General features: G+C 38.6%; 1 protein-coding gene across 1 annotated transcript; it reads left to right on the forward strand.

Annotated features, from left to right (window-relative positions):
• Positions 1–2758: 2758 nt before the first annotated feature.
• LOC117214975 (organic cation transporter protein-like) lies at positions 2759–16720 on the forward strand (the record flags this gene model as incomplete). Its single annotated transcript, XM_033461360.1, has 4 exons — positions 2759–2838; positions 12820–13003; positions 13838–14096; positions 16546–16720. Coding segments are annotated over 4 exons (645 nt in total), but the record flags the coding sequence as incomplete, so codon positions are not given.
• Between the last annotated feature and the right edge of the window lie 2278 nt (positions 16721–18998).

Genomic DNA, 18998 nt, shown 5'->3' on the forward strand with positions numbered 1-18998 from the left:
AGAGAGAGAGTTACCAAATAGTTGTCAAGTTATTTGTTGTAAATACGAGCGTTGCATTTAGTTTTCCTGTTAATCAAACATCGTTTCTCTGTCTAACTAATATCTGTATTTTCAATCCATTATTAATATATTCCGATATTACAAGTGGGGGCTCGTCTGGGATTGAATAAGACAGAGAAACGATACGATTTAACGGAGCTATTTGTGCGGGAGTAGAAAAGAATAGAATAAAATGGCAAACGTTGAAGACGAACGATTGTCGGGTGAAGAGGATTTGACGCTGGAGGAGCTGAGGAGTAAGCTCGCGCGAATGAAACTCCCTATATCTGGTGCGAGGTCAGTGCTGATTGCAAGGCTGAATCGGGCATGTAGGGCTGGACAATCGTATCCTAAGGGATCGACGGGCGGTGAAGAGCTAATCGGTCAACGAGATTTAGGAAACGTACAGAGAGCTGAGCGTGATTGTAACGAAGATGAAGATGTTGAGAAAATGAATACGAAGGAGTTGAAGGAGCGCCTCGCTAGTTTGGGTTTAAAAACGACGGGAAGAAAAGTAGAATTACGCGCACGGCTACAAGCGGCCATGGATGGTAACGACATATCGTCGGAAGAAGAAAGCGACGACGAAAGTGAGGATGAAGATGACAAGAAAAACGCAAGAGGATACAAGAGAGATACGCGAAGGGTGTATCAGGACCGTGATGAATATTGTCGAAGGGCATGCGTTGGTTCGACACTGAGTTTTAGAGACGTCGAAGATGCATTAGAGTCGTTTAGTGGCGACAAAGGTGAAAATGTCGAACGATGGTTCGAGTCGTTCGAGGAAGTCGCTGATACGTGCATGTGGTCGGATGGGCAGAAGGCAGTCTACGCGAGGAAGCTGCTGAAGGGATCAGCGAAAATATTTGCGAGCTTCGAGTGTCATGCCAGGACTTGGCATGAGTCGAAGAGGGGGCTAGTGAAAGAATTTTCGAGGAAAGTCAACAGTAGGCAAGTACATCAGAAACTTGAAGAAACAAAAAAGGAGAGTGATGAAGCATGTTTGGCTTACATGTACCGCATGCTCGAAATAGCCAACCATGTGGACATAGAGGAGGAAGCAAAGGTGGAATACATAGCGGATGGAATAATAGACGACGAGAACAATAAGGCTATATTGTACGGCGCTACGTCAATCAAAGAGTTGAGGAAGAGGTTAGTGATGTACGAAGAGCAGAAGAGTCGCAGAGTAAAGTCGATTGTGAAGCCGGCTAAAACCCAGAAGAACGGGAAGCCCAGTCAATCTGTAGATGCAATGAAGAAAAGAAGATGCTTCATTTGCGGTAGTGAGGATCATCTAAGTGTTAAGTGTCCGGAGAGGGGAGAAGGTGTTAGGTGTTCCGAGTGCAGCGGATTTGGACATATTGCAGCGAGGTGTACGGCACGACCGAAAGAGACTTGCGTAGTGTCAAGATCCGAAAAGGGGAAGTATGTGAAGGAAGTAATCGCAGGAATTAAGCTTCTATTCTCTGAAATTACTCTCAAATCTCAGAGTCAACCCTTCAAATTCTCCACACTGGATCTTCGATTCTTAATATTTGTAATATCGTAGAATAGCTTTGATTGGAGATCGGTTGAAATTAGAAAACACCGTGTACGTCGTCTTTCGTGGTTTGTTTACATCCAAGAGCGCCTAGTAACAGTGACGCGAGAAAAGATAAGCAGCGTCAAAACAGAAGTACGGTTCCACATTTCAAGGAGTGGCAATCGAGAGGCCAGAGTATGTGAGCCGAAAAGTGTGCGTGTGTGTGTGTGAGAGAGGACGAGAGCAAGAGCGAGCACGACCGAGCAGGAGTGTATTGGCGAAGATCAGAGCTAATTGAGTCGTCGAAGAGTAGAGTCGTGAGAATTGATAGAGTTGTTAGAGAGAGAGAGTGTGTGTGTGTTAGATTCGTTGTGACGAGAGTGATCAAATAACTGTAAAGTTATTTGATATAGATACGAGTATTGCATTTAGTTTCCGTTAAATAAATATCGTTCTCTGTCCAATTTATATTTGTATATTCAATTTAATATTAATAAATTGTAAGTAATCGGAAAAAAATTTCTATCCTTATTTTCCGATATTACATATTTGAAGCATAAATTAAAAATCGACACATTGACTACTTCAAAGAAATTAGCCCGAACGAGACATAACTCGTTCATCGTGGTTTTCGCGCGAAGTATATATGCGGTTTCTCAATCGTTGTGAGATTCCAACGACGTTAATTCTGTCGAAACAGCGACGCGCGACGACGATCGCACATTCTGTTGCTAGCGAGTGCTTACAAATCGCGACGATATCGAGCGTAAAGACTAAGCGCAAAAATGGAGGACACTCGGCGGGGAATTGGAAATGCTCGATGACGAAAGGTATTTCAAGGTGTAATTACATCCACATCCAATTGGATCGCACCTTCGTTCGGTTGCTAGGTCAACAACCTTCGATGTTATTCAAATAATGCAACGGCTGGAGCAGCCGGTAGCGAGTCGTAAAAGTTTCAATAAAACACGTTCCTGCTAGTGAACGTATGTTAAGACTTACATGTTTTATTTCGCTACGCCGTTTACTAGTTCGAAACGATCGATTGCATAATAGTAGCTGTTTCTTTCATCTCGGAAACACGATCGTAAACGGTGACAACGATCCAGCTTATTCCTGATCGTGTTAATTTCCACGCAAACTTTGTAAACATTATACGTCGCGACGCTCTCGTTAACGCGTCATTTCCTCCAACTCGAAAGTCTTGCAACTTTGGTGATCCGTTTTCTGTGTAAAATTGGTTACGAGCATCAGGGGACTTATCGTCGTAATCGGTAAATTGTTTATTAAGGATCTACAGCTTTTAAGGATTTCTCTCTAGAGATTTAGAGATTAGAAGTTTCATTAACGCGTTATCGTGTCTCTAACTCGATCTTTTTTCGTGTAAATTCAATGATGAATTTGTATGAAACGGATCAATATCTCAACACTTTCCTTTAGTTCTACGAATCATCTTTCGACCGGCTTTTCTTGGCCTACCGTTTCCTAACGCTGTCCTAATACTATCGTCTTGCTGAGATCCTTTTTCCGATTGTATCTTCTGCTTATTTTATTATAAATCCGAACTTTCATTCACGTCGTATGTTTTACAGCGTAAAATCCGCTAGAGCGTTCCAATAAATGTAACCAGTAGGTGCTCTAATACTCAAACGCACCTGTGCGTATCTCTGCATATTTGCTGAAAAAAAAAAGATGAATCTTACGTTACATTTTCAATATGCGTAATAAGCCGAAAATTTCTCTGATGCTAATCCTTCGTAACAAAAGGATGGCATCACTATATGCATGAAAATAGCATTTGGCAATCGTTAGAAACACAATACATGGATATATATGTAGTTGCCAAATTAACCTTCGCGGTGTTCAAAGTGAACGGCTAGAAACGATTGCTTTTTGCTATACGCGCATGGTTCGATTGCACCATAATTCGTTATTAAGACGTTTCGAGAGAGGCAAAGGATGTGGTGTCGCAACGTGTTGCGCTCGCACAATGCTCCTTGGATAAAATTCCCGGAGCGCGTATTATCGCGTACGCCGCGCGAACGCGTTGAACCTTCGCGCAAACAATGAGAGCGTGAACGCGAAAAAATAGCGTTGAGCACGTAACATTCGGCCTGATATCGTTGATTGGCCGCGAATCGTCAACGTGCACGGGACAGTTTTACGTAAAGACATTCGATCCGTACAATTATGTTAAGACGTCGACCATAGAACGTACTACGTTGATGCAATTAAAATTTCAATGAAACAGGAGAACGCGCTAATAACTAGTCACCCCGTTGTTGACCATAACGTACAAATACTTTTGTTTAAGAGCTGCTCGTTAGTGTTTACCGCGTGCAGCGATTAAGTGACGAACAAATTACGTTCAAAGGGTATAGAGCTCGTTCTCGATTAAAATTCTCCTAACTTTCTAATGGTATTAGAAATTATAACTTGAACGTATGTACGCGACTGGCGTATAAATATCAGGACAGCCGCGGATATTTAGTATAAATCGAATATGTGTTCCATTGTCCTTAATTTCTTTTATTATCGATTATTATTATTATAATTTTTATATTAATATTAATATTATTTAATATTTTAATATTAATATTATTTAATTTATTCTATTATTGATTCGTTCCATTCCGTTTACGTCATAATACGTAGCCTGCGGATTTTTACGCATATTTTTCAGAATATAAAGGAAGCGAAAGAAAAAACTAGAAGCTGGATAAAAAATTGTTTTACCTCGATTAAACGTTACAAAGCGTGCTACTTTCCGATGTTTTATATGTCGGGTTTACATTAGAATTAGGGTTAGGGGCGTGAAACGAATCTTCGTTTGGGTTACACGTTGTCGTTATGCAATGGAGAAGACATTGACTAGTGCAAATACGATTATTATAGAACCGGACAAGTAACCGCGGTAGTTAGGTGCTCGAGAAACTAATGACAATGATCCTAGGTTCAATAACGAATCCGCGGTCGACGGGATGATAGATGAACGTACTCACAAAATCTAAGTCGGACGCGTAATATTCACTGGTCGTAAACAGTTACTCCTTTCATCAATGAGATCGCGAGAAAGAATGTCTTTCCCGTCCCGATCACGCCACAGAGGAAAACTATAATGGGGTGTGTCTAAGGACACGAGATCATCGGATTCGTCGAGAAAAGCCTTCGTTCAGAAAGTAAGGGAAATTGGCGTTGCTAATTGGTCAATCTCCATATCGGTGGTTAGAAAAAGATGCTAGCCGCCCTCGAGGGAAAGTTGCTAGTGGAAGACGCCGCTCGTTGAAAAATATGTCTCCCCTATCTTCCCGTAGTTGGGACAAAGACTGTTTGTCTGTTTGAAGGACTTTAGTTAACTAAACCTTAAGATTTATAACGGGCCCTCGAGCTAGCCGAACATGTACTGCGGAGACGCATCGACATCTGGCAATCATCTTACTCGAAGAATAGGGTCTGCGTGTGGCGAGCCACAGGACAGAAACCGTTGGAATGTTTACTGTCGCGTGTCCCCACGAATATTTCTTTTAAGGAGAGCTATAGAATTACTCCATACCTTTGTTAGACAAAGCGTTCATCCCGTGACCGCGGCTACGTTCGGCGACTGACTGTCGCCTCGAGCCCAAGCTCATTATCACAATTCTCGAATAATTACAATCGGGTTGAATAACTACAATTGTTTGATTACAGCTATAGTAGACTCTAGGTTACAATGTTGCGGGGTTATCCAAAATTCCAAAGGCTCCGGTGTTCTTTTCATCTCCGACACGGCCATCCTGACTATCACACGTCCTCGTGTGTAACTAAAATATCGTATTTCTTACATTAGATTCGCTACAACCGACATTGTTTACGATTTAACTAAATGTCTAAGTAAGTCAAGGATCCAGTGCAATAACAAAGTTTCGTTCGGAGGTTTGACAACAGAAAAATAAAAGAGAATAGGAATTTGTAATGTTATAATTTGTATTCAAAGTGTTAGGTGCGTTCTGTGAGTCGCCAGTCAGACCGTAATGACACAACAGATCATTTTCGATTTCGTACACTGGTGAACCTCAGTTTGTTGGATCATATTGCCACGTTGGGTGCATTACACCCAGAAAGCACATAAACCCACTCAACGGGTTACAACCAAAAGCATATCAACCCACTCAACGGGTTACAACCAAAAGCACATCAACCCACTCAACGGGTTACAACCAAAAGCACATCAACCCACTCAACGGGTTACAACAAAAAGCACATCAACCCACTCAACGGGTTACAACAAAAAGCACATCAACCCACTCAACGGGTTACAACAAAAAGCACATCAACCCACTCAACGGGTTACAACAGAAAGCACATCAACCCACTCAACGGGTTACAACAAAAAGCACGTAAACCCACTCAACGGTTTACAACAAAAAGCACGTAAACCCACTCAACGGTTTACAACAAAAAGCACGTAAACCCACTCAACGGTTTACAACAAAAAGCACGTAAACCCACTCAACGGTTTACAACAAAAAGCATATAAAACCACTCGGTGTATTACTATGACCACAACGCAGTGTTAATGATCCTCTGAGGTCAGTGTACTTGCATCGTTATTATCACCGCCGTTGTCATCACCGCAGACGTCTAACTCAGCAGGGACGCAACCTTCTGGCACCTTTCTCAGTCTGTCGTGTCTGTCCTTATATGATCGTTTGCCGTCTAAGGTTTTTAGGGTATATCTATCTCCTTCCAAAATCTCTGCTATTACGAACGGACCCCTGAATTTCGGATCTAACTTCGTCTGGTTCCGTTCCTCGTTCTTGCGTAATACGAAATCGCCCAGGTTGAACCTAACTATTTTAGCTTTGTTTTCGTGGAACCTATCCTTATCGTATTTGGCGCTTGCTTCTATATTCTTTATCGCCTGCTGTCTTATATGGGAGATATTTACTTCTCTTTCTTCGATATTGTCGGGTAGGGATAAGCCGTAGGGTCTCGCTGTTTTACCGATTAGTAGTTCCAACGGGCTTGACTTAGTCACGCGGTTGGTGGTACAATTTAAGGCCAGTTGTATTTCCCCGATCGCGTCTTGCCAGGACCGCCAGTTGGTTTCTATTGTTGTGAACATGTTTTTTTTTTAGCGTACTCATAATACGCCCTACCTGTCCGTTGGCCCTACTAGCTCCGGTCGCAATTAAATGGAGTTTAATGTATTTATCTTGACAAAAGTCTCGAAATTCTTTGCCCGTAAAACATCTTCCCTGATCCGCTATTATCCGGCAGGGGCTGCCGAATAAAAATATAGTACTTAAGTGCTTTAACGGTACTAAGGAAATCTACTTTACGAGTATGATGCAGATATGCGAATTTAGTGAAGACGTCGACCAAAACAATGACATACTCTTTCGAACCACTTTTACCGCTTAGTTTGCCCGTTATGTCCACGTGAACTGTATGCCAAGGTATGCTGGTCTTAGGTATAGGATGTAATTCAGCTTGTATTTTACCTGAACTGGCCTTCGAAACTTGACAAGCGTGACAGTTCTCTACGAATTGGCGAACATACTCCGCCATTCCTTCGAACCAGTAACACTCGCACAGTTTCTCAAGCGTTTTATCCCAACCTAAGTGCATAATTGACTGTTGCACATGGTTAATAACAGATCATCTAAAACCTCTGGGGACAATGGACAAGCAGAGAGTTCTGCCTTTTCTCTGTATTTTACGGTGAAGGGTGCCGGACCGTAACTCATACGTATTCGCGACATCTTCCGCGAGCTCTTCGTTCTGCAATTTATCGACGATCTCGGCAATTTGTGGGTCGCGACGTTGTTCCGCTAGTAGCCAATCGTCGGAGATTTCGGTTAGGTTAATTTCTTTCTCTACGATTTTGCTAAACGTACTGCGATCCAAGTCTACGGGATTTCGCGAAAAGAAATCTACGTGGGCCATTCGTTTACCTTCCCGGTACATAATGTCAAAAGTAAAAGTTTGTAAGTAAGCCCACCACCTGTAAACCCTGTCATTTAAATTTACCTTACTACTGGATGCCTTCAAAGGATTACAATCGGAGACGACAAGAAATTCTCGTCCGTGGAGATAATGACGGAAGTGTTTGACGGCGTTTACAACCGCTAACGTTTCCAATTCGTAGGAATGATACCTAGATTCCGCAGGGCTAGTCCTTTTGCTATAATACTCCACTACTCGATTTTTGCCTTCGACCCTGTGCATTAGAATGGCTCCATATCCTTCCGAGCTAGCGTCCGTATGTAGTTCTATGGGGTAATTGGGGTCAAATACCATTAACACCGGCGCGTCGGTCAGGGCGGAAATTACCTTTTGCCTTATTTTTCCATGCCTATCTGTCCAAGTCATGTTTTTATTATCGGAAGTAAGCGCATACAAGGGTTTCATTACCCGTGAAAATTTAGGGACGAATTTTCGGAAATAAAGGGCTAAACCTATGAACTGCCTGCGCTGTGTGACGGTCGTTGACGCAGGTAAAGAACTCAAGGCGTGCATTTTACCCGGATTGGGACGAACTTCTCCGTCGTAAATTACATATTCCAAATAGAGTACCGATGCCTTTAGAAAAGAACATTTTGAAAAGTTAGAGGAGAATCCGGCTTTTACAAGGGTATCTAGTACGGTGTGCAATACTTTTAGAGCTTGATCTATCGAGTCGGCAATAATTAGGACATCATCCAAATAGACGACAACGTACGAATGGCACGTTGGCTGTTATACGTGTTTTCAAAGGAATCTCAAGAACGATCTCTCGTTTCGTTTGTTCGCAACATCGAAATCAGCAGCCGCTGCTGAATACAATGAAGGAAAGTGTAGTACAGATCACTCCGACCAAATGATTTCTTATGTCACCACAATTAAAAAGGGTCAAATGCTACAGAAGACTTGGCACGCGACTACTCCTGAGGGTTTCCGTAGTAAACGCTTTGATGGTTTACAAAATTGTAGCAAGGAAGAACATAAATATTAGAATATTTAGACAAGTATGAGTTGCAAAATTATTAGGGTTGTCCGAAGATATAAGAATCCCCATTTTCGACGGAGTCAGCATAGTATCGCCGTCCCGAAAATGACTTCCGGAAGAAACATTAAACGCGCACGCACTTATGTTATGCAAATAAAGGACATCGAATGGATCGAACAAAGGCACAAAAGAATTCGAAGAAAACAACAACTTATTATCCAAATTGTTCATCGAGGGTAATCAATGCTGTATACTTCCTAGAATTAGGATGAATAGGGGTTTGGAGAAACCCACCGGCCATGTCCAGAATAATAAAATATCTCGCTTTTGCAATCTCGCGACTCGATCCGCAATGAGGGGTAAAGGATACCGATTCGCGACCGTATATTTATTTAGTTCTCGAAAATCTGTCTATCATCTATCTGAACCATTGTTCGTCTTCACGAGTAACACGGGGCTCGCGAACGGTGAATTACTAGGCTTTATGATTTTTGGCTGTAATTAAGTCGCTTGTTCTATCACGTACTACTCTGCGCTCGCGAAGTCTATTAGGACTCCTTGTACGGCGATGTTAGGATCAATTAATTGTACTTCTAACTGTCCTGTATTTTTTGTACGAGTACGTAGGGGACCCGTAACGGATGAATCTCTGAATTTTCGAAAAGAAAGATTAATCGACTTTTATCACTACCACGTACCTCATTGTCAACTTCATTGACATCGATCTCGTTTTCAGCGGTTTTATTACGGGCATGAATTATTTTTGTTTTACACATAGCGAGGCTAGTTTGTGTAATATTACGTCAAGATCTTGGCTTAAAATTTGACGAGCAATCGCGATATCGTATTTTTAAATAACTATCAGCCAGGACATGAAAAATTTATCTCTAACCACTAACACCTGCAACGGGCAAGATTTGAGCGATACGTTTAGTACCAATATCTCTTATTCCTCGCATTACTACTATATCAATCGTTCTTTTGCCAGAAATTCTCAAGACTACGGATTCTTTAATTAGCGAACACTCGGCTCCGAAATCGGGGTAAAATGGAAACGACTCACCCGGATGGCTTGATGTACCAGTTAGCGCCTCCACTACGTAGAAGTCAATTCGACACTCGGCATTGAAATTATATTCAGGGCACTGCTTTGTAAAGGATCTTTCTCCATAATCAGATTGGTAGCTGCGCACCAGGCAGCGGAGTCGAAAAATTGTTAGGTTCCACACTCGATTTTTGCACTAGCGACGGAATTGACTCGCGCACGATGGTCGTAAGCTCTTGCACTGTTATAACCGGCACTGATCCCACTTCTGATGTCGGGTTTACATTAGAATTAGGGTTAGGGGCGTGAAACGAATCTTCGTTTGGGTTACACGTTGTCGTTATGCAATGGAGAAGACATTGACTAGTGCAAATACGATTATTATAGAACCGGACAAGTAACCGCGGTAGTTAGGTGCTCGAGAAACTAATGACAATGATCCTAGGTTCAATAACGAATCCGCGGTCGACGGGATGATAGATGAACGTACTCACAAAATCTAAGTCGGACGCGTAATATTCACTGGTCGTAAACAGTTACTCCTTTCATCAATGAGATCGCGAGAAAGAATGTCTTTCCCGTCCCGATCACGCCACAGAGGAAAACTATAATGGGGTGTGTCTAAGGACACGAGATCATCGGATTCGTCGAGAAAAGCCTTCGTTCAGAAAGTAAGGGAAATTGGCGTTGCTAATTGGTCAATCTCCATATCGGTGGTTAGAAAAAGATGCTAGCCGCCCTCGAGGGAAAGTTGCTAGTGGAAGACGCCGCTCGTTGAAAAATATGTCTCCCCTATCTTCCCGTAGTTGGGACAAAGACTGTTTGTCTGTTTGAAGGACTTTAGTTAACTAAACCTTAAGATTTATAACGGGCCCTCGAGCTAGCCGAACATGTACTGCGGAGACGCATCGACATCTGGCAATCATCTTACTCGAAGAATAGGGTCTGCGTGTGGCGAGCCACAGGACAGAAACCGTTGGAATGTTTACTGTCGCGTGTCCCCACGAATATTTCTTTTAAGGAGAGCTATAGAATTACTCCATACCTTTGTTAGACAAAGCGTTCATCCCGTGACCGCGGCTACGTTCGGCGACTGACTGTCGCCTCGAGCCCAAGCTCATTATCACAATTCTCGAATAATTACAATCGGGTTGAATAACTACAATTGTTTGATTACAGCTATAGTAGACTCTAGGTTACAATGTTGCGGGGTTATCCAAAATTCCAAAGGCTCCGGTGTTCTTTTCATCTCCGACATATATATTTCCACGTGTCACACGTGTACTTTGCAATTTTGCCCTTTCAGATTTCACAGAAATGCATAAAACTTCCGTGACCTAATTTTTTGGCACGTGCACGTGCTTCAAAATAAATTCGATGATATTAAATACCAGATTATAGGAACCAGAAATGAAGAGTTCTACAACGATGGAATGGGTAAATGATTGTCGATCAAACGAAAGACAATAGCAAACAACGATATAGCGATGATTAATCAATGGAAGATTTTTTCCTTTCAGCAAACAAAAATAGAACTTAACGAACTCAGTAATTGATAAATGATTACGTATAAGATAAGTGCATTTTCCAACTGTGAGTCATAGTTAACGTTTAGTTTAGCCTAGGTAGGATCTTAGCTTTGGAGTAAATAAGTATAATAGTAGCAAAAAATCGATAGAATTGTTAAAAGGCTGTGACTAATCCTGGTCGACTGGTCAGTTATCATCTGAATCTATTGTTATTTTGCTAGTATACTTTTCGAATCATTTTCAGCTATTCTATGGGCAAGCATTCGTTTCTTTCGCGCATGCCACGTATCATTCGCTCATTAACTCGTTTTTGAAAGCTTTTACCGGCGAATGAAAAACGTAACGTACACTTGCATAATGCGTTCGAAGTGTTCGTTCGTTCAATATTCATGTAAAGGTTAGGCGATACGCGTGATAAGTCGCGATGCTACGAGATGTGATTAGATGCGGATGTTAATATCTTGTAAATACCTTTCCTCGACTATGATAATCATCGAACACTAAGAATTTCGCAAATCGATGCAATTAATCTTGTGGGTGATCTTGTGGGAAGAAATTTCGATATCACGATAATGTTAACGATAGTATGTTAATTACGACTAGTACCGTTACTGTTACATTGTTTCATAATTAGTATTAGTTTAATATAGTCAACGACTCCTCCGCAAGCATCCGTGCAAGTGTTATTTATTATTATGCTCACCTTCTATTGGAAAGTTCTTGCCTTGCTCAGCAAGTCTTTTTGATTTTTTTCCTGTAGAACTTCCGCGTGTTACCGATTTTTATGCTATGTACGTGTTTGTAGGAGAACTTTCTCTGAGCCGCGAAGTTTTCTTTCGACGATTCAACGATCGAAAATCAAAGAGAACCAATGTTCTCTCTTTCGATAAAGTATGTGATGATAGCCATTGCCAAAATTATTGATATATTTATCTGGTTGAAGACAATCTAGCAAATTATACAGCAAGCCTAATGAAATAATAATAATCTTTATCATTAAATTGCGCCATTATTTCATAATTTCATTGAAGGATAATAGAAATTCACGAAGCCTTCAAATTGGATTTCATATTATAATAATGTAAACATCGTTTGACGGTATTATCCGTCACTGGATTATCTTAATGACATTCGTTATTAATGAGTAAGTGTTTTCGACATACGTCGGAGGTCGCAAATCTTGGATCATCTTTCTTTATTATCTGTTTAGATCCAACCCGGTTCCTTCACAGAACTTCTTTCCCTTCAATTTACCTAATTTAATAATTCTTCAAAATTTTCTCATTTTCATTTCTCATTGCATTGTTTATTATATATTCTACAAACCCGTATGAACACAACGCAATAAATTGACACGATAAAAGCGTTGAGATAATAACCACGAGACAATACTCGACAATAATAATACGAGACAATAATAATCGAAAAGGCTGATGAAACAAAGGAATGAGTAATTTGTAAAGACAGGAAAACAGCAATTAACGTACATCCAGCTACAATTGAAAATAACTTTCTTCGCTTTAAATGAAATTCCAATCAAATACGTTTTATCAGACTCGACTAACAATCAATATTATTAGCTCAACAAATACTCGAGATTCCCAATGTTTTTTGTCGAGTTTCAAATAGAACGTTAATTACTCGCTTGTCGGAACGTCCATCGGCATCGAAGACCGTGAACCAATCTACGTTATCTTCTCCTTCGTTTCAGGCTGTCGCTGGCGATACCAGTCAACCGCGAAGGTTACTCGAGATGCAGCATGTACGATGTAAATTACACGGAAATTTTGCTAAATGGAAGCCACGCACCGGACCCATCGTGGCCAACGAAAGATTGCCAACAAGGATGGGAATTTAATTATACCACCGTCCCTTATGCGTCTGTGGCATCCGAGGTGACAGAAAATGTTCGACTTGTAATTTCCTGCTTTTTGAATATTTTATCTGTTCCTATCAATCAATCCCTTTATACTGTGTATGTCGTATTCGATTACTTGCATGATCTATTTCGATAAAAAATAAGCGTAGTGTACAATTTTTGGAAAGAAAGAAGAACGATGAAAAGAGTCGAATAAACGTTTGTGGAAAGATCGATAGTTCAGAAGTGGGAAAATTAACAATGTCGATTTCCACAGAGGAAAATTATAGTACGTAACAGAATTACTAGTACATATTGCAGTAATAATTAGTGCATGTAGTGAAATTACAGAGTACATTCTAAATTCAAGCGTTACATTGCCAAATAAAATACAATCGAATAAATATTTATAAAAATACTTAAAGAAAGAAAAAGGATAAAAAATTTCGAATTATGAAAGCTGATAAAACTAGGTTGCGATAAAACTGAAAATGAAAATATCGGATTGAAAAGAAACTTTAATAAAACGTTATAACGAGCAACAGCGCGAACACGCAGATTTGTTCGACATAAATTGCAAGACTTTTTGCTCCAGTGGATTTCCATGAACTTTGCGTCGCTCGTCAGGAGGAGAATTATTCATCGAGGGGTAGGAAGCATCCAGAAGAAGGACGCGAGAACGCGCAGGGTCTTAAGCTTCTCCTTCTTTTTTCCTCAAAGGGAAAGAAAAAAGGACAGAGGCGCGCTTCATTAGGAATTTCGAAACTTTGATCGAAAATTCGTTTAATCGAGGCGTTGAAATTGCTATAAGATTTCTGTGATGCTGATCGTGATCAGAAGTAAATCATTCGACTGTAGTTTTCTGTTGCAGCTGGGATGGGTTTGTCAGTATGATGCATTGCCAACCATAGCTCAAAGTATCTTCTTCATCGGCGCTATCTTCGGAGGATTAATTTTTGGATGGGTTGCTGATCAATATGGAAGAATACCAGCTTTGCTCGGAGCTAATTTAATGGGATTTCTCGCTGGGGTGGCTACTGCGTTCACGGGTAGCTTCTGGCAGTTCACTTTGTGTCGTTTTTTCGTTGGATTCGCCTTTGATAATTGCTTCACTATGATGTACATATTAGGTAACCGTTTTTCAATAATTTCTTTTTTGCCCTGAAATTGAGTTTGAAAGCCACACAGTGGCTACAAAAAGTACTTGTACGTATGTATCCTTATTTCCCAATGAAGCGTCTCTCTTCCTTTTTTTTAAATCAGTTTTTACGTTTCATTTTGATAGCATTAATTATTTATAAGCATGTATGAAAGTATTACAAATGATACGAAAGCTAATATTTTAATCAGTTTTATCTTAAGACTTAGTCTTAATTAATTGGTATATATATAAATGCTGTTCTAAATACGATGGTGTACAGTTACTTTTTGTAATTACTGTAAGCAGAAAGATCTCTAAGTTTAAATAACAAAGTAATCTCTACAACATACTGTAAAACTGTTGTTATGCTTGATTTACGACTGACGTTTCTACAAGTATATGAATTTTGCAACAGAACTCACGTTGCCATGCAACAATTTAAATGAAATTGAAAACCATTCAAAGTTACGAAGAAAGATGCTTAAATACATATGAATATACATGAGGTCATACATATTTATTTTTTAACTGCGGCGTTTATATCAAAGAGAGGGAGAGAGACAGAGAAAAATTAATTTTCCTGTTTTATAAGAATTTCATGCAAGATAAAAATATGAAACTTTAAGATATTTAGATTTATATATACCATTGAATATTTATAATATTTAAAGGTAGTTAGTTCGCAATCATTTTCTATACTAATATTTTCCCTCTATACTCGCGATCAATTATAATTTTGTTTTCTCTTTTAACGAGACAATATTCTGATTACAAAGGATTAGTTGTTCAAAATTGCTTTTCATTTCTGGACAACTATAGCATACCAGGGTTTTCATAAATTTTCACTTCCCAACGGAAAGCGAAGGTAACGAATGAATGGTTCTACAACGAACGCTTCCACAACTATAAATCTATGTATATATATACATACATACATGTATATGGTTTTAATTAAAATGAACATCTTCTTCTAGCAAACTTATTTAAAATTCGTAAAAATATCACATAATAATATAAAACAATCAAGTAACATTTTAAATATTCCATTGAAAATTCTAATAAATTGTTTAATATAAGATCGATATAATTCATGCTGAATTCATTGTCTGATATCCATAATACAGGCAATTTATAATACAAAATTTTATTATAACTCTACATGAAAAAATTTCAATTATAATACTGTAGAAATATATTTTCCAGTTATTGTTCTAATATCAATATACTGAAGAGAAAATCTAGACAGCGTTAAGACCCTGATTGAAACTTTTGAAGAGACTCTGTTGAAACGTAAGAACGCTGATTGAAAGTTCATCAGACGAGTCATTGAAACGAGTTTTCTTGATCGAATAGCAAGTTTGTCCTGCAGACAGCATTCCAATTGTGAAAATCGAGACCAAAGAAACTCAGGTGACGTGCATTAACCCTGAATCGATGACTCAAGCCGAGGTTGGAAAAATTTACAATTTGTTCGACAAAACAAGGCCAAGTTGACGAGATTCGTGAGCAAGTGGCTGGTTCGTTAATGATTTGGCGTTCGAATTTTCTTATTTCTATTCTAATTATCAAGGTCGATTAAACGATTGATCACGAATATTCGACGGAAATATTGAGAAAGAAGGCTCGATCTGTACGAGTGTAAATCGTATTTTAATCAATGACTTGAGAAAGTGAGGTATTGATTGAAACTAAGATAAGTGATACTAATTCGTTTCGAGCGCGTAACAAATTACATCATCGGATTCATTGATTTGCAAATAATTCTATATTCAGTTCCGTATTTATAATCGAGCGTAGCGAAGATAAAATGAAAGGGACGTGATTATCCGAGGGTCTCACAACTAGAGGAAAATCGATGGGAACGAGGAAATCCTTAATTGTAGAAACTGCGTAGAAAATACCGTGGAAAATATCATATATATTTTAATAGAAATATTTTTGTACTTTTTTTTAAACACTAAAACTTTAGAGCTTTAGAAGCTTTATGTATTAGTATACGTATTTATACAGACTTTGAAATTCATAACAAATTTCTCTAGATAGATGCGGATTTTTTGTATTGTTTCGTATGTATACTTGTGTCACCTTTCTTTCTAACGATATTTAGTTAAAAAGTTCGTCTATATCATTTATAATAGATTTTTGTTTTTATTTATATTAATGTTAATTTTATATTAATAAAAATCACTGAAATTTTCAGTATCATCATTATTTAGTATCATCGAATTTCTTTCTTCTTTATGTTCCATATTATCATTAAAATTCTCTAATAAACATTCAAATATCCTATAGAATATTTCCATTATTTTTCACGTATTATTTGCAGTCATATTTTCCATATTTTATTATCGATAAAGTTTCAGTTGGTTCTTTAAATTCCTATTCAACATTCCAGCTAACCAGTCGATATCAATAACACGTGCCTTTCTTCCTGCCAGGATTTATAACTTATTCAAGCAGAACCTCACTCGACCAGCTCGTTGAAAGCGTAGAATTCGATCAACTTCATACAACTCACATACAAACTGCAGATAATGCTAACAGTGGGAGGAAAATATGAGACTGCAAAGCGTATAAACCTAGTAGTTTATAAAAGCATTTACATATTTGCCACAGAAAAATTATATGTATGTAATATCGTGATGTAATATGTTCACAAAGAGTGGACAATAGAGATGTTAATCAGACAGAGAAGACGATTGTGGCTTAACTTGAACTATTCATACCAAACGTACAGAACACAGCGCAATCCACACTCTCTCGGCAACGCCACTCGCAACCTCCGTCTCCGCTCGACTCGCACTCGGCTCCTCGACTCGCACTCTGTGCTTTTCGACTCGCACTCTGTTTCTCGACTCGCACACTGTTTCTCGACTCACTGTTGTCGCATTCTATTGCCCTTTTCCTAGGCCCACCGCACACGTGTTCTGCAGACGCTCGTAGCCAGGGTCACGTAGGTCTTTTCCACGAAACTATGCACTTGAAAAGACCGATGACACATTGATGGGCCCGACGGCGCCTCGGCTCTCGCGACATTGTTCATAGTTCGCCCGATATTTCCCAGGCCTTTCGTCCACCATACTACATGTATGTAGAATATGTGTTATATAAAACATTCTGAAATTTCATTAGCATTGTAATGATTATATTGGTAAAGTTTGAAGCATTTCTGAAGATGCACATAGAAGTTACGAGATATTTAATGCAAACATTTATTTAGTACAAATATACAGCATAAATAGTTATCTTAAACATGTAATAAATGGTTATCAAATATCGGGATTTATTAATATAATAAATGTTTGACTATTTTTATAATTAAATATTTTTGTAATTACTGTGAAATATATAATTACGCTAAATAATTTTGTATCTTGTATATAGATTTTTAAATTTACTTAATTGAAACTCTGCATTATAATAACCGTATTTATCATTCTGACGTCATATTCGATATAATTATTATATGACTTTATTACGATCCTAATGAAATTCCAATATATTCATGAATATATAACAGAAACGTAATAATACTTTGTTGTACTAATTATGATACCATCATATATAATAAATATAAATAAATAAAAAATGTCTATAAATGCTAAGATACTTTTACGAGCCAACAGGCGAGAAGGAAGAAACGAAAGAAAAGAAAGAAGAGAACGAACGTTAATCAGTTTCGAAACGTTAACAACGTCCTTGCGTTGGACGGCTCGCGTTTATCGATTGGTCGCATTGCGAGATATCGGTCAGATTATTATTATTAATACGATCGTCTGTAATTTATCTTTGCTAACTGTGCCGCACGGAATCTTCGTTTACAATAAATGAGTTGTCGCTTTTGATCGAACGGTAACACGATATGAAATAACAGGGTGACGGAAACAGCTGGGAGAAAAGCGAATACTTTTTCTGCGCGAATAATGTAATGTTAAAGGCAGTAAACCTTGAGAGGCGAAGTGATGAAACGAGTGGTCTCAGAGAAGCTTCTTTACGACTTCTTCTCCTTTCTGTATCCTTTCTATGAGAATAATATCTCGTCTTCAGAAGAGATCTCCTCGCCCTATCTACGCGTTGTAAAGGCAATACAAACTGAATGATACATATATTTAAAAAACGATATTTTGTTGGTTTTATGAATGTTGATTTTTATAACGTGAGGTTCTTCTACTCTTATTTTCTATTAAATTAATGATACATATATTTTAGAATGGCTGTCGCAATGGTGATGATGATGATGGTGATGATGATTTGCGAAAGAAGATGTTGAAAATTACAGACAGCATAAATAATATTTAGATTTCATGGAAGTTGATTTTTGTAATGCGAGGTTCTTCTATTCTTGTTTTTCATTAAATTTCTATGTAGAAAATTATTAAACATTTGGATATAACTGGGAGATTATTTCCGTTCATGCGTACCGGAGTTACTCGATGGTCTCGTACCGAAGCTGATAACCAACCCAGATTTTCAGGAAAGCGATTAATAGCTTAAAATTTATTCGTGCGAGATAATAATCCAAAACGTAGTTAAAGTTTTTAAGCATTGTTTGTTAGGATTACGAGAAAATGATGAATTAACAGTTATGTATAGACACGTTATATATATGTAGGAGGTCCAGAGCGTATTGGGAAAATTTACGGCGAATTAAACAGGAAATTCCGAGATATTTGCTCAAAATATCTGATTTGTGGAATTATCCTATAGCTATTTTATTTAATAAAAATTAATTCAGGTAATTTTAGAGAATAGAAATATCTGAAACTCGTGATTTAAACGAACGTTCGTCATTTTGGTTTATTATGAATTCTAATTGGTTCATTATGAAGCATGAAAAGTAAAGATCAATGGTACAAAGTGATTTTAAATAAGGAAGCGAGTTCCATGGTAA

This window comes from Bombus bifarius, unplaced genomic scaffold (assembly GCF_011952205.1).
Source record: "Bombus bifarius isolate JDL3187 unplaced genomic scaffold, Bbif_JDL3187 scf7180000009279_frag, whole genome shotgun sequence".
Lineage (NCBI taxonomy): Eukaryota > Metazoa > Arthropoda > Insecta > Hymenoptera > Apidae > Bombus > Bombus bifarius.